General features: G+C 40.3%; 1 protein-coding gene across 3 annotated transcripts in view; it reads right to left on the bottom strand.

Annotated features, from left to right (window-relative positions):
- Positions 1 to 23,951, bottom strand: part of LOC135208032 (anaphase-promoting complex subunit 7-like) — a 114,992-nt gene that overhangs the window by 52,831 nt on the left and 38,210 nt on the right. For all 3 annotated transcript variants that reach the window (XM_064240151.1, XM_064240149.1, XM_064240150.1), the window contains exons 3-5: positions 20,281 to 20,462; positions 17,951 to 18,063; positions 13,778 to 13,958 (exon numbers count right to left, since the gene is read on the bottom strand). In XM_064240151.1, coding sequence (XP_064096221.1) covers positions 13,778 to 13,958; positions 17,951 to 18,063; positions 20,281 to 20,462 — 476 coding nt within the window. The remainder of the gene's footprint in view (positions 1 to 13,777; positions 13,959 to 17,950; positions 18,064 to 20,280; positions 20,463 to 23,951) is intronic.

Genomic DNA, 23,951 nt, shown 5'->3' on the forward strand with positions numbered 1-23,951 from the left:
AAGACAGTCCACTTCGACTGATAAACTGCTCGAGAGGAAGCTCTTCTCGCATTGGCAATAGCCTCTGCCACTGATCTTGAAAAACCTCTCGCTCTGGCCAACTTCTTGATAGTCTGAACGCAGTCAGACTCAGAGCGGAGAGGTTTCCGTGGTACCTCTCGAAGTGGGGCTGTTTGAGAAGATCGACTCTCTCTGGCAGGGTTCTCGGGAAGTCTACCAGAAGAGACATGACCTCCGTGAACCAATCGCTTGAGGGCCAAAAGGGGGCGATCAGAGTCATTCTCGCTCCTGGCGACGCCGCAAAACTTCCTTGTTACCTCTCCTAAGAGTTTGAACGGGGGAAAGGCGTACACATCCATCCCCGTCCAGTCCCATAGGATGGCATCTACCGCTATTGCGTTCCGGGTCGAGAACTGGAGAGCAATAAATCGGAAGCCTCTTCGTTTTCGAGGTTGCGAAGAGGTCGACTAGCGGCCGTCCCCACAACTTCCATAGCTCTTGACAAACTTCTAGATGTAGGGTCCATTCTGTGGGAAGCATCTGATGTCGACGGCTTAAAAGATCCGCTCGAACATTTTGAATTCCTGAAATGAACCTTGTCAGGATCACTATGTTTCGAGCCTTCGCCCATAGAAGGATGTCTCTCGCTATCACGAACAGTGACCGAGAGTGTCCCCCCCCCTGCTTTTTTATGTAAGCGAGAGCCGTAGTGTTGTCCGAGTGATCTGGACAACTCGCTCACCAATCGTTCTTCGAAGAACTGAAGAGCCAACCGAATAGCCTCCAATTCTTTTAAGTTTATGTGCCAGGACCTCTGTTCCCCTCTCCACAGCCTGACATTCCTCCTTTCCTAGTGTTGTCAGCCCACCATGGAGGCGTCTGAGAACAACACTAGGTCGGGGCTCAAAAGCTTGAGGGACATCCCTTCCGAGAGTTTGGTCGGATCTTGCCACCACTTCGATGATCCTTGACCGTTTTTGATATAATCAAAGTCGAGTCTAGATTCTTGTCTTTCCAGTTTTCTGCCATAAAAAACTGGAGTGGCCTGAGGTGCAACCTCCCCAGGGAGGGAAACAAACTTCTCCAGCGAAGAAATGGTTCCCAGCAGACTCATCCATTCCTTCGCCGAGCATGTTTTCTTTCCCTAAGAAGGCTAACACTTTCTCTAAGCATCTCTGCTGACGTTCCTTTGATGGAAAAGCTTGAAAAGCCGCTGAATCCATCTGAATCCCCAGATACACGATGGACTGCGTGGGGATCAGATGGGACTTTTCGTAATTCACTATAAGGCCCAGGGCCTTCGTCAGCTGTAATGTCGTCTGAAGGGTCCTCCAGGCACCTTGATTCGAAGGCGACTTGATAGCCCGTCGTCCCAGGCTAGAGCGAGACTCTTATTTTCGATAGGTGAAGCCATTTCGCACATTCCGCATGAGGAAAGTAAAAACCATCGGCGCCGTACTCAGACCGAAGCACAGAGCCCTGAACTGGAAGACCTGTCCGTTTTAAGACGAACCTCAGGAACTTCCTTGATTGGGGATGGATCGGGACGTGGAAATAAGCGTCTTGAAGGTCCAATGACACCATCCAATCCCCTGGTCTCAAGGCTCCTAGCACAGACTGAGAAGTTTCCATCCTGAATTTTTTCTTTCTTTACAAAAAATGTTCAGTCTGCTGACGTCTAGACAGGTCTCCATCCCCCAGACTGCTTCGGAACCAAGGAATAACCTGTTGTAGAAGCCTGGGAATCCAGCATCAGAACTTCCTCTACGGCCTTCTTTTCCAACATTTGATCTAGAAGGTCGAGTAAGATCTGTTGCTTCTCTGACTGGTATCTGGCGACAGGTCTATCGGCTTTGTGCTCAAAGGAGGCGTAGAGAGGAAAGGGATCTTGTATCCTCTCTCGATCACATCTAGGGTCCAGGTGTCCGCCCTATCGTCCTCCATGCTGAGCAAATAAGGTGAGTCTCGCACCTACAGGTGCCTGAAGGGCAGAAATGTCAATTTTTTCCCTTCTTGGTAGAAGAGATCTTACCTCTGAAGGACCCCCTTCCTCTCGAGGAACCTCTAGAGGAAGGTGCTCCACGAAAGGGCTTAAATTTCTTCTTGGGTGCTGGAGCTGTTGAAGTAGAAGCCTGAGGAGTAGGTCGTCTTGAAGATTGAGTCAAGAGGTCCCTTGTTGCTTTTTCTTGCAAATTTACAGACAGATCCTTAATCATGGACTGCGGAAATAAATGCGTAGAGAAGGGGGCGAATAATAACTCGCGTTTCTGAGCGGGAGAAACTGCTTTCGCCGTAAAGCTACAATAGAGAGCTCTCTTTTTAAGCAGACCTGTAGCAAAATGAGATGCTAACTCATCAGAGCCATCCACCCTTACTGCTCTATCCATACAAGCTAGTACACTCGAAAGCTCTTCTAGCGAAATTGAGTCTTGACTCCTCTCATTGTACATCCAGCGCCCCGAGGCAACCAATCTAAAAAGTTAAACACCTCTAGCGTCTTATATAACCCCTTGAGGTGATGATCCGTCTCCGTCATTGTCCAGGAAACCTTAGCCGATGACAAATAAGATCTCCTTGGAGCGTCCACCAAATTGGCGAAATCTCCTTGGAGAAGAGGACGGTTGCCTTCAATCCTGCTTCTTCCTCCTGTCTCGTACCAGATCCCGGCTCTCCCTTTCAGTCTAGATGGAGGAAGTGCAAAAGAAAAGTCTTCCCTTTAACCTTCCCTTGAATCCATCCAATCCTGGACTCTTCCTTAAACGGCCTCTTTCTTTCGCGGAGGCGAGCGAAGAGCCATCTTAACGAAGCCAGGGGCCTTCCTGGCCTTCGATGAAGCAAATTGTGAAGGTGGAGAGCAAGGAATTGGCGCTTGAAAATTATCTGGGAATAATTTCTTAAGTAAATCCGTCAACGTCTTATAGTCTGACGACGCTGACGCATTTGGTTCGTCATCATCAGTAGGGCAGCGATCACTAGACGAATCCTTCTCTTGGTCATCAGCGCCTTTCAAAGATCGCGATGACTTCGACACTTTAAGCCTGAGAAACATCCTTAACGTTTCGGACTCAACTGTTGATTGTCCTGGAAAGCGTCCCGATATGCAAGGCGCCGTGCGTTCTGAGAAGCGTTCCTGCAGAACGTCCTGATGTGAAGAACGCCGTGCGTCCTGAAGAGCGTCTTGCTGAGCGTCATGATGCGTAGGACGCCGTGCGTCCTGAACAGCGTCAGTTGGAGCGTCTTGGCGAGCGATCCGCGCGTCTTGAAAAGCGTCTTCTCGAGTCTGGTAAGCGCTTCGTTGTTTAAAGACGCGAGCGTGATCATCAACATGCAAAGCTTGACGTTCCGATCTTGATTCTTGAGCGTTCTCGGCCTTTTGACAAAGAACGCTGGCCGCTTGTGCGACAACTCACGTCTCTGTCAAATTCGTCTCTCCTAGACGCCCTTTCATGAGGAACGTTAATCACGTTCTCTAATGCGTCGGCTACTAGGAGTAGACTCAAAGGCCGAAAAACCGCGGAGTAGGAGCCGGGGGGGGGGGGGGGGGGGGGGGGGGGGAATGCCTAGTTCTCTTAACAGGCAGCCACCTATCCTTCCTTCTATGACTAGTTTCTGCCTCCTTTCTCTCAAAAAAGGAGGCTAACTGTCTCTGCATTTCCCAAAGCATTTTCCTTGAAGGGGAAAGTTCTCGATCAGGAGAAGGACTCATCCTGTGCGAGGAAGATGGGCGAGGGGATGCCCTTTCCTTCAACTCAGGAACAAGCTTAGAGCGACTTGGACGCTCGAAAGAGTCCTCCCCTGATGAAGCCTTGTTCCTTTTTGTGGCGGAAAAGCTTCAAATCTTCAGGTGACGAATCTACATAACGATCAGAAGGACGTGAAGCGTCCTCTTCTCTGAAACCTCTCTTAAGAGGGCGACAAGGGCGACGGCCGCTTGTGCGACAACTTGCGCCCTGCCGCTCTCCCTTGAGAGGTCTTCCGAGCGCTCCCAACCTCGGCGAGGAGAGGAAGTCTCGGAAGAAGAGAAGCACTCTTTAAGTATTCGTGCCCAAGTGCACGAACACCGGCAGCCTGAGATTCGTCCTCAGTTTCTGCCGAAGGGACGTCAGACCGGTCATTAGATCCCGTAACCCTCCTTCGGCTTTCGGCTTGCCTCTCCCTAAGGCCTGGGAGTCCGGCAGGGGCCTAGGCCTAGAGGCATTATGGGACCGATCTGACACCCCTTCCACTACACTAGATGCACTACACTTTTATCACAATTCACATTTGACTGTAGAGCAATCACTTTAGATTCCAAGGCGCGAATCGACTCCATGATCGTAACTATACGCTTCCTTCTGCAGACACTTCTGATTGTTCGGAGGCAATACAACAGGATCTGGTTGAATTACATCTACAGGAGGATTTAATGGAGATACAATTCTACCTTGACTTCTATCACAGAAGCACTCCTAGAGGAAGACCTCCTGATTCTATCACGCTCAAGCTTTTTCACGTAAGAATCATATGCCTTCCATTCAATTTCAGTCAATTGCTCACACTCGATACATCTATCATTCAACATACATACATGACCACGACATTTCGAGCACACTGAATGAGGGTCTACCGAAGCTTTCGGCAACCTCACCTTACATTCATGCACCTTACACACCCTGAAGCTAGCAGCGCTAGATCCAGACATCGTAATCAAAGAAAAGTCAAAGCCAAATTCAAATCAAATCCACTATCACGTATGCCAAGCCAACAAGCCAAATCAAAACCAAAAGTCAATCAGAATACTCAAGTTAGCACAAGAAGTTTCAAAATCCTAGGCGGAGGTCTGTATACAGTTGTTTACCGACCGGTCGACAGAAAAAAGAAAAATCTGAATAGAAAATGGGGAATGATTCCTGATATCCGCCGCCCAGCGGCGGAATGGGTACTAAACCACCTGGCCGCCCACTGCGTGTGCCGGGAGTTTTGAAATTCTGTCGGACGTCGGAGAATACAGCTATATTATATATCTGACAGGTAAGTTGTTTCATGAACAAACTTCTGAATGTTCAGCGACCAATTCTTCAACATCTTCGTCGTTGACTTGTAGACCCATACTGTTGCCCATGGACACAATTTCTTGCACAATCTCTGCATCGAAGCCCTCAAAGTCACGGACAGTTACGCACTGGGGCAAAGTTTCCGCACGCAGAATTTAATGTGCGGTACGTAACTTCAGTCCATGCGTTATCAATGAGGGTTATGCAGTGAAAAACATTAAAGTGCTTCTTCCAAAATTCTTTTAAGTTAATTTTGTCTCTTCAGTTACACGGAAGCATCTGGAGAAGAGCGCCTTCGTATATAACTTCTTAAAATTGCTATGACTTGTTGGTCCATGGGCTGGAGAACAGAGGTCGTGTTGGGTGGCAGGAACTTGAACTGAATGAAGTCATGTTTCTGCAGTCAGCCAAGTACGAAGGGTGTGCCGGGGCATTATCCATGATCAGAAGGCACCGCAGGGGTAGCTTGTTCTCTGTTAGGTACTGACTCACGGTCGGCGCAAACACTTCATCAATCCACTCCATAAAACAAGTTCCGTGTCACCCATGCTTTTGTATTGGCCCTCCACATTACAGGCAGTCTGGCCTTATTTACGTTTGTGCTGCTTAAAGGCACGCGGGTTATTTGAATGGTAGACAAGTAGCGGCTTTAGTTTCAAGTCGCCACTTGCGTTTGAGCATAACAAAAGCGTAAGCCTATCCTTCATTGGGCTTGTGGCCTGGGAGCGCCTTCTCTTCTTGGGTGATAAATGTCCTGTTGGGCATCTTCTTCCAGAAGAGCCCGTTTCATCACAATTTGAAAATCTGTTGAGACGTATCCTTCGGCCTCCACGAACTCGGCAAAAAACTCAGTCACGAATGCCTCAGCAGCAGCCTTGTCTGCGCTTAGCAGCCTCACCATGCCTAATTACAGAGTGAATTCCAGTTCTCTTCTTGAAGTTATCAAACCACCCTTTACTAGCCTTAAAATCATCTGGCGTGGCACTAGTAGAAGGAGTTTCCTTCAGCAAACTCTGATACACTTGCCGAGCTTTCTCGCAGATGATCGGCTCGTTTACACTATCACCTGCCATCTGTTTCTCATGTACCCACTTCAAAATTATTTTTTCTGCCTCTTCGAGGGTTGCGATCTCATCTTGGTTAGTTACTGTCACTCCCTTCGCAACATTTGCTTCTTTAATGGCATCCTTGTTTTTCAAATTGTCGAAATTGTCGACTTGGCCCATCTTGTACTCACTTGCGATATCGGTCACGCGAACACCACGTTCAAACTTTTCTATAATTTCTTTCTTTATTTCAATGGTTATCTTCCTCTGCACCCATCTTCTCACCATCACTCTTCACTTTCTTACTTTCACCACCACTCTTCACTTTCTTAGGGCCATTATGAAGAAAAATCACAAGTTTTAGCGCAAAAAATGCTAAGCGAATTGACGAACGTCTTGTACACAATGAGATGAGAGAGCGATGCGTGGGTGACGCCGTGCGTGGGGCGGCTGGAGGATGGCTGGTCCCATGGCAACATCAAACGCTCTCACGTGTGCTGGGCGATTTCGCGCATTTTTCAAATGTTTGTGTCTAAAAATTAGTTTGTGAAACAAAGTGAATTGTTATTTTCCAGAAATTTCCAGCATTTTTCAAATGTTCATGTCTCAAAATTAGTTCATGACCCAAACAGAATTTTATTTTCCGCATTTTTTTTTTTGTTCGTATCTCAAAGTTAGTTGTAAGTCAAGGTGAAATTTTACCTATAATTTTGGTCGGGGATCGAGTTGTACGTGGGTCAATGCGTTCGTGAGTCAAGGGTCTACTGTATATGAAAATGAAACAGAATACTGCACTTGCGATTTCACTTTCACAGAAAATAAATCGTAAGGATCAATTCCCGGGTAAGAGCGGATATTGATCCAAATTAAAATTGATGCAAATAAATAAATGAAAAAAATACTGCAATTGCGAATCCACTTCATTGCATTCTATCATACAAAATAAGAGGCTCGTGCCGAGCGCAATCACGCTCTCGGCAACGAACGCACCGGGCAAAAATATAATGAAAAGAGTACTTACATTTTTCAATTACACACTTTCGCCCAAAATACATGACTCGGCGCGAGCGCGCCCGCCCTCGGCACCGAGACATAATTCAAGGGTATCAATTTCATGAAAAGAGCGGAAATCACCGCATCAACGGCGATAGCTCCATGTTGGCTCATAATTAAGTAATGAAAATGAAAACAGTGTACTTACAGTTTTCATTTTCAAGTCAAACAACCATTAGTAAAAAACACAATACTAAAACAAAGCATACGACGATGAAGCGGGCAGAGAGCGATGACGAACACGTCCTTCACACCCACGGCCGAAAGCAAAAGTGATTTGTTTACCTCCCAGGCGCGACTGTCGGACAAGCAGTTAACTACCGTTTTCCCCTTGTTCGAAGCTTACGACCGTTCCAGCTGTCGCTAGCTACTTCCTATTGTTAAAGGACCGATAGTTTGTATTACGTATCGGAACAACGTTATTATTACGTGGGTGACGCTTAACAGGTTAAAGAAGGGCGCTGACAATAAATTTATTTATTAACCGCTGCTAGTGCTAAATACAAGGTTTTACAGTAAATTCAGATATAGTTTAGACCAGCATCTAAACTCTAGAGAGAGACTGATATAGAGATGAAGGGAGTTCACAGTCTCAACACCTTACAGTGCTGGTCCTCAGCAAGATCTAAAAGTACTTGATGTAATACCGAGGAAAATACGTATGGAACGATAACTTTGGAAGTAGACAGTGAAAAGTCTTATTATCTCTAAACAGAAAACACTGACGTTTACAAGGTTCAAGTTGCTGAAAATTCCTCAAGAACGGCACCCTCAGCAATACACAGACCACTGCTTCTGACCCCAGGCAATGGCAGTTTTAAATTAAGGACAGATCCTATAACTTGAAAATCTTATTATATGGGAGGGGACATTCTAACATTTCCAAGCAGTTAAGGAGATGCCTAAGTTAATGGAAGTGTATGGAATTGTGTAGTAGAGTTGATTTCTTCTCAATGGAAGAATGAGACATCCACTGGGAGCATTGGAAATTCTGAAAATCATTTGCCCTGAGGCTACAAGGGCTCTACAAGAGACACTGAGCAATTCTTGAACTTGAAATTACTCAATAGTATTCAAGAGTAGATACCAGGGGCAGGCCCATGAGTCTGAATTAGGCCAAATTAAGGAAACATCCACCACTCAAGCCTGAGGGCCAACACAGTAGTAATCATTCGTATGACCCTATTCATCTACATGCTAGTAGGTCTAAATGAGTGCTCCTTAAATCCCACACCAAGGCTTTTGTAGGAGTTTGTTCTTCCTGAATCCCCAATTGCTACAACACTGTCCTTCCACAGAGTGAATGATCAAACCAATATGTTGTTTCATTTCACTCAAAGCAGCAAACTTCCCACAAAGATTGTTTCTGACTGGGAATAAACCTGCTAAGCATCCTGATGTCTTTCCACTACCCTGACATCTAAAAAGTTATACCAGGTGTAGTGTTGACCATTCTATGTTGCATGAAAGTGTAATGACACTAGTTAAACTCTGTTTGTGTTACATGATAGAGGGAAAAGACCAAAACCTGGACTTAGGTTTAAGAACAAAATTGACAATTCTAGGTTACAGAGTCCCTCCTACAGTCCTGGAGCCAAAGTTGGTTCTGGATTACTTAGAAATTTAATAAACTTTATTTGTAAGTCATAATTCTTACGCTGAAACTGTACATTAATTGAGCATGATTATCTGAAAATATCCCCAGTGAGGCCATGTTTCCTAATGAAGAAAAGCCCTTACCATATAGGAAGTTTCCTTCAGGCCTAAAATTCTTCAAGCAGCACATGCCTATTCATCTTTGACCGACAGGCATGCATAATTAAGTATCATCCCCACATCACTAGATAAGAATGGGGATATAGAGAATTATCAATATAATGCATAGAAATTGGGCCAGAGGAAGCAGCAGGTCCTTGGCCTTTGGAATACTGTTGACAGAGTGGGTTAACTTGAATAACTGATTCAGTAGAAGTGTCTTGCTCCTAAAGTTGACACTCTCCACCTGGGCAACAAGTCCCTGACATACTTATAGAGGGCTGTGCACTAACCCAAACAAAATGCACAGAACACCCATACCTTGTTGTAAAAAACATCTTGAAGGAACTTGCATGACTGTGGATGTATTGGTAAGTAGAATAAATTCTGCCTGTGTAGCACAAGTCTGACTGTTCTTTGGAAAGGCACCAAAACCATGCTAGAAAACCAACAAGTATGTGGGCAGACACTGCCTGTTATTCAGTCTCCAAACATCCAAGAATATCTCCAATTACTTATGGAGCTCGTCCTAAAGAATTACCCTTGGACCATCATTCCCTCTATATACAATCTCCTACTAAAAGAGACTTATGAGAGATTTCTGCTGAAGAAGACAATGGAAGCTATAAGAGGGAGATTAAACCAGTGGAGGACAACCAAAAAAGAATCACAACTGCTCTTCACCGCCTCCCCCCATGTAACGCACAGGTCCCAAGTCTCTCCATGCATGGTAGGAGGTTGCAACTTTCCATATCCCAGAACCTGAGTCTGCACTTATCCTCGAAAGGTATAAAACAAGACAACCAATAGATAATCCCTTATCACCTTAAACCGAGCTGCATAATCAGACAGGAAGCGAAAGTGTTCTCACTTCTTCCAAACCGAGTAAGTATAAGCATGAGGACACTACCCTGCTGCAACAGGAATGAGTTACTTGTCTTCCTCGCTAAAAAATCCCGCTGGTGACAAACCCTAAAGCTGGCTTCACAAACTCGCTGGATTGGTGTCTCTACCTCTTTAAGAAGTCGCAGAGACAAGATAACGTAGCTAAGTAAAAGGTTATAACTCAACAAGCTAGAGTGAAAATCTATCAGCATGTCTGTCAGTCTTTGGTTCACTTCCCTGCAGGAAAGAGAAAAAAAGTGAAATTCCTACTAAAGACGATTAAAGGACCAATAAGTGTTTGTACAGCAAGAGGCAATCTTTGGCTCTCAGCGACTTAAAAGACACAAGACGAGAAGACAAGGCAGACCCAAAGGGAGATTTGTGCGTCCGAGGAAGACAAAAGTTATGACATTCTCTCTAATAGGCGAAAGCGTTGGTTCTCTTCTCCAATATTTAGAGTGAGCCGAAATACTCTTAAGACAATTGAGACATATTGTCTATGTGGCCTCTTTCCTCAACGAAATGAGGATACCGCAAGGGGTAATGTTGCAACAAACGCCGACCAGCCCGAATAAGTTCCTCCAACTCCATTCAAACTCTTCTTCCGCCAGCGGGCGACGGGAGGAGACAGCTGCCGACAAGAGGTAAACAAAAGAGCTTACAGGATTGCTCTTTCTCCGCAAATCTAGGCAACAAAAAGCGACAATTGTCGATAAGAGGTGACAGCAGCCGAGTGCTATATTGCATCCACCACGACTCAATGAGAGAAAGACAGTTTTAGCGACTCAGGACTCTTCCAAGTCCGCACGAGTCAACTGCATCCACACGAGTCAACAATGTCCACATGAGTCAACAATGTCCGCACGAGTCAACTGAGGGAAAGAAAATGAGGCGCCAGAAGTGGAAGGCGGTGGGAGAGGAGTTACAACGACTCTCACGCCTCGCCCGAAAGCGAACATACACACTTGAAAGCATTTCTATATGCAACTTCGTTAGAAAGCTCTGAAGCTAGAATAATGTCTAACTTGGCAAGAACTTTAGATACTACAGACAGTGTAGACTTGAAAGAGAAACATTAATCGAGGCAGTAGTAAAAGATTTGCCGATAGCCGAAGAGAAACGCAAAGAACGAACACAAGCATTACGAAGAAAAAGGAATATGCTAGCCGACGAGAATTTGGAATAACCAAAACATGAGAGAGATAAACAGTCGATTGAGTTGACATATCTAAATGTGTAAAAACTCGCTACAGATACATTATCATCTCAATAAAATGTCTATACTTATATTATATATTATTAAACCTATGCATGCTAACACCTCAAACTAGGTGTTGAAGAAGACAGAATGCGCCTATGGAGTGAGCACTAACGCTTACCGAAATGGACCTTATGCGAACGCTTTAACGGTCTTTTGGCGATAGCTTTAATGGTCCTTTAGTGAACGCTTTAAAAGAGATTCGGAACATGAAAAGGGCGAAGTAGGTATTGGAGGGCACAGAACCCCATCGTCCCGAGAACCGACCCGGTTCCCTGATAGCAGACATTACCAACTGTTGCAGGACAGTCCTAGGCTCGGTATGTAAAGACGAGGACACCAACACCATACTTCTAACAGCGCACACTATGGAGGGATATGGAAAGTTCCCATCACAAACTCAGTTCAATTTGTAATAGAACTAAAAATAGGTTTAATGTTATGTTCTAACTTCTCGTTACGCTTTTCCTGAACCAAATGGGGAGCAGAAGGTGGAGCTACAAAGGAAGTCAATACTACCACTACCAAAATGCCTAGTCTGAGTAGGCATAGCCTGACAGGTTTAAGTCCTGACCTAATTGCTTTCGCAATCTATTAGTTTCCCGTCTTTCCTATATCTATATCTGACATATTCAGGCATAAATTTCTCAGAACAATTCCCTACATTCTTCATCTAGTAGTTCCAAGATCACACTCAGTACCCTTGCAAGTACAAACCAAATGTTGATCAACTTCCAATTTCAACATCCCGGTTACACCAAAAACATTCCTACATAACCTGATGTTATTGGTTTGCTTCCAGTGGAAGATATCCTAGGAAAATGAAATTACAATACTGTAAACAGGTAAATTACAATACTGTAAACAGGTGTCAAACAGCCAAACTTCAGAGAATACCAACAATCGCCTAACCGCAATGGCGGCAAGGAGAATTCTGACGAGCTAAAACATTCCAAACACACCTGGTGGAGAACAGGTAAACTAGACAGTCATCTGGGCAACCATTCAATTTTTTGTTTGAATGCCAACTCGCCTAATCGGCGGGGAGATATAGTTAACTTTAACAGTAGGTAAGATTCAACTCAAATAATTATTATTATTATTATAAAAGCATTAACAGAATTCAAGTCTCATGCAGCAGTCTGATTATGATAACTGAGGATTGGGAACTCTTACTATAAGAAGGATGGCTCAAGGGCTTTGTTTTCAAAGATGCAAAACTATATGGCGAGAGACCTTAGGTGGTGGACAAAATTTAAGGAATGGAAAGCAGTTAACTTTATGCTGATCAGCCCTTATATTTGATCCAACAAGGGAAAAAATTGAAAAACCTCCTCATCAAAATCAATTTCAATGTTACTTTGCATTATGCATAATTAATTATCCAGTTTTCAGCTTTTTTTTTTTTGGCAGCAGTTCAACAACTTAGGCTTCAGTGAACCTATGATTTTTATTACCAATGAATATATTAGGATTCTCAGAGTGAAGGAGGAATTTCAAAATTTACCCTAGGAGGTACTAAGCAATTATAGCTATCGATAAATAAAAACTAATGGTTATGAGACACATTACATCTCATGATGTAACAGTAAAATATTTACAAAAATATACTGTTTTTACTATATATCAAGAAACACTATGAGCCAGTAAACACCTCTTGAAAAAGAAGTCCATTTTAACAAAGAAAATGTTGTCTACCATAACATAATTCATATACTGTACACCCGACTACAAAAGGCTCAAACACCTTCACATTTTAAATAAGCAGTATGACATGAAAACAAATTTTACTGAAATCACATTCGATTCAGCTGAGTTTGCCTTAACTAAACAGGTTACCAGTTTATCTTACTGCTGACCATGTCACCAATGTTTGACACCAATGGCTGTGCTACAGCCTTTGTGCCATGGACTTGCAATGTCTTTGGCTTTAGCTTTCCTACTTCCTCTGCCCGGAAGGTTATGTTTTTAGTTCAATTTATCTGTCTGTCTGTTTTTAGTTCAATTTATCTGCCTGTCTGTTAGTAGGACTAGGCTATAATAGCACTAAAGACAGGATTTTAAAGGAACTTTGGTAAGAACATCAAGTGGATGAACCATTCCCAATGGTCAACTTTTGATGATATTGATGCACATTTTACATTGTTCTTAATCCTAACAACAGGCTAAAGCTTCATCACTACCCAGAAAAAGTTTATCTCCTTGAGGGAGCCACATTGGATATTTCCACAAAATTTTAACAAAATCTGTTCACCTTTACATGAGATATTTTAGTTATCATCATCATTGTTACTGCAATATTTTTTTGTGATTGCAATCAAGTGCAATAAATAGCATTAGCCATGGTGGAGGTTTCCAATCTCTTGATGGTCCCTATTAGTTTTTTCCTATTGTTATTTGTAATATATTTGTGCCAACAAAACTGACAGTAGTAGCTTAGGCCACAGTGCCTTTATTCTCCATATTTATAGAATGGCCAATGGTAAGAGAATGGGTGACAAGTCTTAACAAAGAGACTGATAGACAATTCACTCTCCCTATGACAAATTAAATATTTAATTCTCTCATTTGTACTGGCTCTTACTTTTACATAAATATGCAAACTTGGTCAATAAGCTCCTCATGGTCTTTTGGCTTCTTCTGTAAAGATTCTATGCTCAATAATCATAATTAATTACAGTTTTATTTGCTAGACACACAGCTTCATGAAACAAAGAAAAAAACTACTATAGTAATATATACTCTACCCTCTGTAGCATAGACAATGCATTTTTCGAGTCGCCTGCAAGGTAGTATGTTTCCCCAAGGGTGGCTAAAATGTCAACATTCCTCGTCAGTACGGTATTCTCAAGTTGCTTGAAAGAGTTGATTGCTCCCGTGTAATCTCGACTGTGTAAATAAGCATGACCTTTCACCCATATTGATAACCTGCAAATAGAAAAATTCAATCTGTACAAAAATACTGCTACATATAAAATCAGCAATTCTTTATTGTATTTTCATAATTACAATCAATTCTGTTGGTATAGTAAAGAGCGGCAACTCTCACACTGAAGACTTATAATGCTGAAAACTATCATATAAATTTATATATGAAATACAAAAATCAGATGGCTTCAGATCAGGCAAGGAGAGAGGGTTTTATATTTCTGAGAATCAATAATATATAAACCAGTACTACAAGAATAGCACTTGATATCAACTGGGACATCAACAACAGATACAACAATCCATTTTTTAAAGAAATTATAAAAAGAAAGGTTAGCAAAACTGTAAACATGCCTACCCATCAAAAATAAGCCAATAACCAATAATATTTAACCACGTAGACATTCATACAAAAGGGCCTTCCTAGAAATGTGAGATAGCCAACAATGCAGATAAGTAATTATCATTTAATATTTGTCAACCAGCTTAACTGTATCACTCGGTTACTCTTTTATAAGACTGGCCCAAAGGATTTGTTTTTAAATAAGGGATGGGAGCTTGTGTTGCAAATGTTGGGAAATTGAAAACGGAAAGTTACAATGGTCATCAGAGAGAAAACGGACAAAGGTTACCAATGAAGTACAATTCAAAATAAAAAAGCACACTAGGATAGGTGTAATGAAATATTAACCCTTTACTGCCGACTGAACGTATTTTACATTGACATTTTTTGTCTCTCGTGTGCCGACTGGACGTATTTTACGTCAACTTAAAAAAGTTTTTTTTTAAATTTGCGGAAAAATACTTACAGGCCTACCAGCCTAAAACTTTTGAATCACGCGCCTTGGGGGATGCTGGGAGTTCACGGATCAAGGTGTTGTTTTGTTCACAATCGTTACGCAGGCGCGCAACCGCGAATTTCTTTCTTGCCGCACTAAAAAGTATCTGTGACACATCTCGGAAATTATTTCGTCAATTTGACAACTTTTGTACCATTGTAAATTAGCCGTTACATGAAGTATTATATATGAAAATGTGCGCATTTTTATGTAGAATACAACAATAAAATACTCATGATTGTAGCTTTTATCAGTTTTGAGATATTTTCATATAAATAACGATAATTGCCAAAATTTCAACCTTCGGTCAACTTTGACTCTACCAAAATGGTCGAAAAACGCAATTGTAAGCTAAAACTCTTATATTTTAGTAATATTCAATCATTTACCTTAATTTTGCAACTAATTGGAAGTCTTGGAAGTCTCTAGCACAATATTTCGATTTATGGTGAATTTATGAAAAAACTTTTTCTTTACGTCCGCGCGGTAACTCTTCCGAAAAAAATCATACATGCGATTGTGGTAATGTTTGGACCATTTTAAAATTAGCCGTTATATAAAGTTTTATATATGGAAATGTGCGCAATTTCATGCACAATACAACTAAAAACAACCCATGGTTGTAGCTTTTATCATTTTTGAGATATTTTCATATAAATAACGATAATTGCCAAAATTTCAACCTTCGGTCAACTTTGACTCTACCGAAATGGTCGAATAACGCAATTGTAAGCTAAAACGCTTATATTCTGGTAATATTCAAGCATTTAACTTCATTTGGCAACAAATTGGAAGTCTCTAGCACAATATTTCGATTTAAGGTGAATTTATGAAAAAAATAACATTTTCTTTACGTCCGCGCGATAACTCTTCCGAAAAAATCATACATGCGATTGTGGTAATGTTTGCACCATTTTAAATTAGTCATTACATAAAGTTTTATATATTAAAATGTGTGCAATTTCATGTAGAATACAACAAAAAATAATTGAAGGTTGTAGCTTTTCTCATTTTTTAAATATTTGCATATAAATCACGATAAATAGAAAAAAAAACACGTTCGGTCAAATTTGACTCTACCGAAATGGTCGAAAAACGCAATTATAAGCAAAAACTCTTACAGTCTAGTAATATTCAGTCATTTATCTTCATCTTGAAACAAATTTGAAGTCTCTAACAAAATATTTAGATTTATGGTGAATTTAAAAAAAATCTTTCCTTCCCTCCGCGCGCGGATTCTCCGCCACAAATCTCCGAAATGCGTAAGTACCATTCTCAGAATATTTGCTCCGTTTCATATTAGGCATTTCATAGAGTTTTATATATGAAAATGTGCGCAATTTCATGTAGAATAAAACGAAAAATATTTGAAGGTTGTAGCTTTCTCTTATTTCCGAAATAATTGCATATAAAAAATATATATGTAGAAAAATTCGACATTCGGTCAACTTTAACTCGTCAGATATGGTCGAACACTGCAATTGTAAGCTAATACTCTTACAGTATAGTAATATTCAATCATTTGCTTTCATTTTGAAAGAAATTGGAAGCCTATAGGACAATAATTAGATTTATGGTGAATTTTTGAAAAGAATATTTGTTTACGTCCGCGCGTTACGAATTCATGCATTATTTTGTGATAATATTTTCTCTGTGTTGCTTTTATTGTTTTACAATGTGTTACATACCAAAATGATCGCAATTTAGTGTACATTACAACGAAAAAAAAAGTAACTTGTTACCTTTAACCGTTTTGTGCACAGCGCGATTTGAATACAATTATATATGAAATTTCGTTTTTGCGCTATCATATATCACATTATTTATATATGATAATGATAATTTTTTTCATTTCTGATGGTTGCACACTAAACTTCAGGCAATGACAAAAAAGGAGCCAAAAATGAACTCTTAATCTTGAAAACTAAGCGCGCTGTGATTTTTTGAAAAAAATATTTTTTCCGCTTCCACGCTCACTCTGAAACACCTCCGGCACACGGGAGACAATTTTTTTTTTACCGCTTCGGCGTTTAAGGGTTAATATGTGTTTTTGAAGTTATAATAATAAAAATTACAATAATGACAATCGCAATACTACTTATATGATACAAAATAAATTACACACTTCTGTCTTAACTAGTGCAGAAGTGAGAGAGGAGTTACGAGGATAGTTCAGTGGTGTGTTTATGGAAAAGATGCTTCTTTGAAAGCCTAAACAACACGTCTGCACCAGAAGGCAGCGTGATTCAAGACGGTTGTTAATTTGCTACTTTCTACCAAAATATTTATTTTATTCAATGATATTGAAATTGTTTGTATTTTGCTCTAATATCCTTTGAAGATTTATCTGTTTGTAAAATTGTATTCACAGTTTGTTGCGTCCTTTGCTTCATGTTGGAGGTTGAAGACATGTTTGTGCTTATGTTTCACACCAAGCCGGGTGTGGCTGATCCTCATTGCTTATCACTTGCCTTCCAGACTTGACACAAGACTGGTGTCTCTAAAACCACTGCATCTTTACATAGTAAATCTAAACATATTACATTTTTAAAAATGACGTTTCAATAAACCAAGCTGTCAACATAGGGACACCTTCCTACTGGTGCAGCTCCCGGCAGGTCTCATTAAGAGATCAGCAAAAGAATGACCGATTCATAACCGACAGACAAGTGAATCACATTAAAACAAAAGCCAATTTAACGACTTAAAAGTGGTATAATATGCGGCAACGCTATCATGAAGCTGGACTGCACTATTAAATCTTCTATTACCTGGGAGATATTATTATAAAGTATCTCTTCTTTGTTTTTACTAGTATCTTGCAGTGAGCCACCTCCAACATACTGCTAAATGACAAAATATAGGGAGACCCCGCACTATTAACATATACAGAAATCAGTCAGTCAGACAGTAAGACTTCAAAAAGCTTATATGTATCGAAATTCTGTTGCAATTATGAGGTCAACGATGATCTACGCCTGACACTGTCATATGTCTTGGATATGTATAACAAAAGCAGTTACAAAATTCCTTTGTTTCTGAAAGAAGCTGACTAGATGATGTCATCAACAGATTTTGCTTTTTGGAATTCCTATGCATGATCACATACGACAAGCACATGAAACAATACAAATTTGAAAACAGTGTACCAACCATTCCATTCCTGTCGAACTTCCGTGGGCATTTATCATCATAGATGCCACCTCTGCCCCTCGCACCCCTAAACTCAGTAGTTCTTGGACTGCTTCTAGTGCCAAAGGGCATTCCTGAAATAATAACAACAACCTATTATAAAAAAATTATGTATTAACAGAATGTAACTCAAATGTCATAATAGCTTACAACAAATTATGACAAAAAGCCATGTTAGAGATTTTCTCATGCAAGCCAACTACCAATTAATGATTTTTCCATGTCAAAATAATCCCAGGCTCGCCAGCATACAGAACATGGTGAAAAAAGTTCTCCACTGCACATTCAACCACTGTCCAAGACATACTTATCAAGCTCATTTTTTTATGGCTGTAATCATTACTTACTGGTGATTTTATATTTCCACTTGCTCATAGTATTACAGTACTTCTGTCAGTCTTTCTGCAGCACTTGAGAATGTTCTTAGCAAGTGGAGGGATTTACGCCTATACCTTCGTGTTTGTGTAAGTAGGACTTTTTTTCACCATTATTATGAAATTTGGGCCACAGGCCAAGCACTGGGACCTATGAAGTCATTCAGCGTTGAAAGGGAAATTCACAGTCAAAAGGGTCTTAAGAGGTATAACAGGGAGAAAACTTTGCAGTTGCACTATGAAACAATTGTTAGCAGAGGGTGGAAAGTAAGATGAAGGGAAGCTGCAAATAACCTAAGTACTGTAATGCCTACTTAAGGTTATTTGCAGGTTCCCTTTGGCCCCTATTTGCAACCCTTTCCATTCCAATTTCACTTTAAAGTTTAATGGGATTATTAGTAGTACAACATTTCATGTCTGCTTGTTTGTTCTTGTTTTAAATCTCCATTTGTTTAGCTCTGAAGAGATAACATTTTTTGTTCTAATGATGGTATTCTATTATTACACTATAATCATTGCATTTTTCTTCAATACCCTACCTGTGTGATCTCACTATGTTATTTCACTAGTTTTATTTTTATGTGCTAATTTCCACCACTCTGCATTGCATATTAAACCAATTCTGGATTTTCATTGTTATTATTTAGTTGTGTATGACTAATATAATTGTCTTTAAATGTTCTATAGCCTTTGTTTTACATCATTCTTGAAGGCTGTAGTGTACTGTATTTTGTGTTATCAATGTATAGTCAATCATCCTGGTGTACTTATGTTATTATTATTATCCAGTAGATGAAGCTTATTTACATGGAACAAGCCCACAGGGGACACTGACTAGAAATTAAAGCTTCCAAAGAATATGGTGTTCATTAGAAAGAAGCAACAGGAGGTAAAGGGAAGTACAGAAAGAAGAGATCATTTGTCAAAAATGAAAAAATAGTCTAGTCAAGGACTCTGCACCAAATTGTGAAATATAATGTAATTTGTCTCATGACCTATGGCACTGATATGCTTGGATGAGACAGCACAACTCTTGCTGTGTCTCCAGTATGTAATCCAATGTTCTGTTCCCTCATATCCTTCAATATCCAGATCTGCAGCAAGGTCTTCTTCACCATCAGCCATCATTACGGAATGCTAGTCCACAGATGACGTCCCCTACTCAAGACTGATTATAATGAAGACTGCTCTCCTTACCCTCTAACTCCAGGCTCAGATATTCCCTCGTCTGATTATGAATAGTGTGTCAGGTCCGAAGTTTGTCATGAAGAATGAGGAAGCTGCATATATCAAGGCAAAACTGCTCATTCCTCAAATGTTTAATAAACAACATTATTTACCTACTCAAAATTTGAAACTGATATATCTTCATTCATACATAGTCCTCTGTATTGTTTTTTCCTCTAACTTCTCTGTTCTTGGTTCTCTTCAGCAGAACCTTGCTCATCAAATATGACTATGGACGGTAATTTACGGGTAAGTAATTGCAAACCTATGATCTCATTGCGATTCAAACAGGCATGGTTTGGGACCCCCATGGAATCTCAAAATATTAGGACTTATTCACTAGATTCTACAAATAAGATTCTGGCTCATCAAACTTATCTAAAGAAGAATGGCTCATCAAACTTATCTAAAAAAGAAAAGTATTTCTGGGATTCTTTATCCCATTCATTAATTTTCTCTAAAGATTATCCTCCAATCTGCCATGTTCAACCCTCATTTTCTAAACATTAACAGCTGTAAAATCCCTAGGTTCAAAAGATGACTAGCATAACAAACAAAACTAACCCCGTAATCCATAACCTAACAGATCGACATACCTGAAACATAAAACTTAATTAACAAGACCAGCTCATTAATATCTAGATTCAGAAAAAGAGAAGTAAATAGATGCAACTTCAACTCAAACATTACCCTAAGAACTTCCTTATATGCAGTAATTGCAGGCCTTTCCATGCCAACTTGCTGATATAATCTACCCAAACTCATGTTGACCTTCGGGGTTCTATGCCTCTGGGGTATAGACTCCAGCAACGTGACTGCTTGTGTAAACTGCCGCACAGCTATGTTGCATTCAGCCATTGCATATTTCACATCTGTAAAAATAAACAATACATGAGACAGCATTAAACAAAACACTTGAGCTTTTAGTAACACAAGCATTTCCAGTGTCCGTAGGAATTGTTACTGAAGCTTGCTAACAAAGAGATTATAATTTGTGGTACGCAGGTGACTTGCAAATCCTGCTCACTCACATGTAGTAAACCCAGCACCTTTCCCTTCAGTATCAAGGACTACTGGGGATGGTTGAGGTGCATTTATGATTCAAGGCTCTGGTTAGTAAATATGAAAAAAAAAACAAGTCATATTAACATTTCTATATTTCTTCATACAAGAATACAAACCAGTTTCTCCAATATAAGAAACTCACTTTTAAGGTGAGAGGATTATCACTGGGACTTTACTGGCATTGTCCCACCTATACCCAAAGATGTAATCTTCCTAAGTATGAATAATGAGGAGGGAGATAATGACAACTGTAACCTTCTAAACAGCCTGGCATAGGGACGCAGAGACTGACACAGCCCTGAGCCAGTGTGAGTTTTGTGTCTGGAACTCTAACTCTAGGAAAATTCTATGGATCATGGCCTTCCCATTTGCATGGGTAGTTCAGTAGGCCGCTGTATCACCTACTGAGGAGGTCAGTTATAAAATAATGGGTCCAGATGTTAATGCTATGCCTCTGGGACCCTCCACTTACTAAAAAGGATAGCAGAGGGAGCCACATCTTTCAAAGTGATGCTTTACGGCAGGGTAGGCTCCTCTCTATTGTGTAACTCACCTGGGGGAGAAATCTTGGATACCTCCTATTTGACTGCTGATACGTACTAATAAAGTGTCAACTGTTAAGGGGGCCGGCCAGCTAATGCCATTTTTTAAGGAGGACTTTGATATTCCTACCACTTGATAAGGTGACTTAGGACATCTCCAAACCGCATATGATTTTTGCCTCTGACCTTCCCGAAAATAACCATCTTTCAAATTCTATCTCCTCCCTTGATATTTAATATTAAGACCTGGGATTACTACCATATATAGACCTATGCAGACCTCCAATCAAGTGAAGAATTTTTTTTTCTAAAATTCATTTTTTTTGCAAGATATGAATTTTTCATTATGGTAAAAAATTGGGAAAAAGGGCTTGATTTGATTGTTATATAATGTCTTTCTGAGTTATATACCAAATTCCAATGTTATAGCTTTAAAACTATGTTAGAAGATAGATTTTGAAAGCCAATAAGTATAGTTTTAAGTATAGTTTTGAGATACGGGCGTTCAGAATTTTACTTCTTATTTTTATAAAGACAATTTTAATAAATAATGATTATTATGAATGTATTTTTCTTTTTTGTGTAATAATAAACCAAAACTATGTTATTTAACATAATTTAATCATAAATGATGATTCCTTTGCTCATATATCGTAGCCTGGGGCACTGCGTCAGGCAAGACAGGGCAGGCACTCCTTCCTACGCAACTCTTTCTCTCTCCTTCACTAACTCGGCTTATTACAGCGAATTTTCTTCTTCTGTATGTTAGCGAGATGTTTTCCTTGTATTTTCCTCTGGCATGATGAAATTCTTGCCAAAACAAAGATAAACAAACGTAAATACAACAGAATGTCAGAGGTGAAACTCGAAAGTGTACTCTCTTTTTACAAAGACAATGTTAATAAATCATGATTATTATGACTTTCATATTCCTTTTTGGGTATTAATAAACCAAAACTATGTTATTTATCATAAATGAAGATCCCTTTGCTCAAAGATTGTAGGCTGGGGCACAGTGTGACGTGTGCGTCAGGCAAGACGGGGGCGTTATTTACTACGCAACCCTCCCTCTCTCTTTTCACTAACTACGCTAATATCGCGTATATTATGATTTTCTTTAATCATATTAGAGCGAATTTTCTTTGTCTGTATGTTAGCGAGATGTTTTCCTTGTCTCTTCCTCATTGGCATGATGAAATTCTTGCTGAAACAAAGATAAACATATGTAAAAGCAAGTAAATGTCAGAGGTGAAACTCGAACGTATAGACTACATACTTGGGGTTTGTGCTCGCACTGAATCGTGGTTACTTACTTGGTAGCTGACTGACTTCCCTTCTGCGACTCATGGAATCTCTACAGATGCCATTGGTCACAATAATTATCAAAATTTACGATAACAGAAGAAATATTGCATTTTCTTGTATGGATCAATGTTTTTGGCTTATTGAGTTACGTTTACTAATTGCCCTGTACGTAACTACGAGAGTAAGAGGAATTTTGACGAAATATTTCGTATACGTATTCTCAATTGCCATATGAAGTCCATGAATTTTTTCATGACTGCATTTTTCGCCCTATACCCACATATACAGTAGTACCTCGAGATACGAAAGGCTCAACTTATGAAAAACTCGAAAACACGAAAAATTTTACTGCTCTACATACGAAAAGTTTTCAAGATACGAAAGGTTTCTGAAAGTCCGAGATTCGCCCCATAACAATTTTGAAACTCGCGCCGCAAGCCGCCATCTTAGTTATAGTAGACTCGCCACCATCCTCCTGCTCTCACATTGGTTCCTGATGCTAGCCAAGCCATGAGATCCTTCTCTCTAATTGGACAGCATCCCTCCCATCATGCATCTTCTATACGTACGTGTTGGCGTGCCTTAGCTCAGCCACTCCGCAGCCGAAACTTTACGGTACGCAATCAGCATTTGTTCGGTCCAACGATTTCGTTTAGTAACGTAAACTCGTTAGTGATTTCGTTGCAGTACATATTATCGTGTTGTGCTACTTTATCATGTTGTGAGAACCTAATTACTACATACATAACTTAATTACGTACAGTACATAGAGTCATGGGTCCCAAGAAAGTTGCTGAAGTTCACAGAAAGAAGAGAATGCTTTCTATGGAGACAAAAATGGAGATAATAAAAAAGTATGAAGCTGGCTTGCGGTTGAGTGTGATCACTAAGGAATACGGCCGAAATCCGTCGACGATAGGCACCATCCTTAAGCAGAAGGAAACCATCAAAGCAGCTACACCTTCCAAGGGCATGACTATTTTGTCCAACAAGAGGAGCCATGTGCATAATGAAATGGAAAGGCTGCTTCTTGTATGGATCGAGGACAAAGAAATCGATGGCAATACGATAACCGAGACGGCAATCTGCCAGAAGGCCAGCGCTATTTTCGGCGATTTGATTGCCCAAGCCGAAGACGACGGCGGAGAAGGAACATCAATGGCAACCCCAGAGTTCAAGGCTTCTCATGGGTGGTTCGAAAAATTCCGTAAACGGACTGGCATCCATTCGGTGGTGAAGAAATTGAAATTACGTAAAGTATAAAAAAAGTAAAAAGAAATGTAAAAATAAAAAAAAAGACATAATAAATTTTATTTTAAGTTTTTTGTAAAGTTAAGTGTTACAGTTTTGTTAATGTGTTTTGTAAAGTTTAGTTTGTTTTTCTGACATTTTTTTATGAGTTTGTAAAGTTAAGTGTACGTATCTGCCGTTTGTCCTCCTCCTCCTCTG

The sequence above is a fragment of the Macrobrachium nipponense genome, chromosome 34, assembly GCF_015104395.2.
Source record: "Macrobrachium nipponense isolate FS-2020 chromosome 34, ASM1510439v2, whole genome shotgun sequence".
Taxonomy (NCBI): Eukaryota; Metazoa; Arthropoda; class Malacostraca; order Decapoda; family Palaemonidae; genus Macrobrachium; species Macrobrachium nipponense.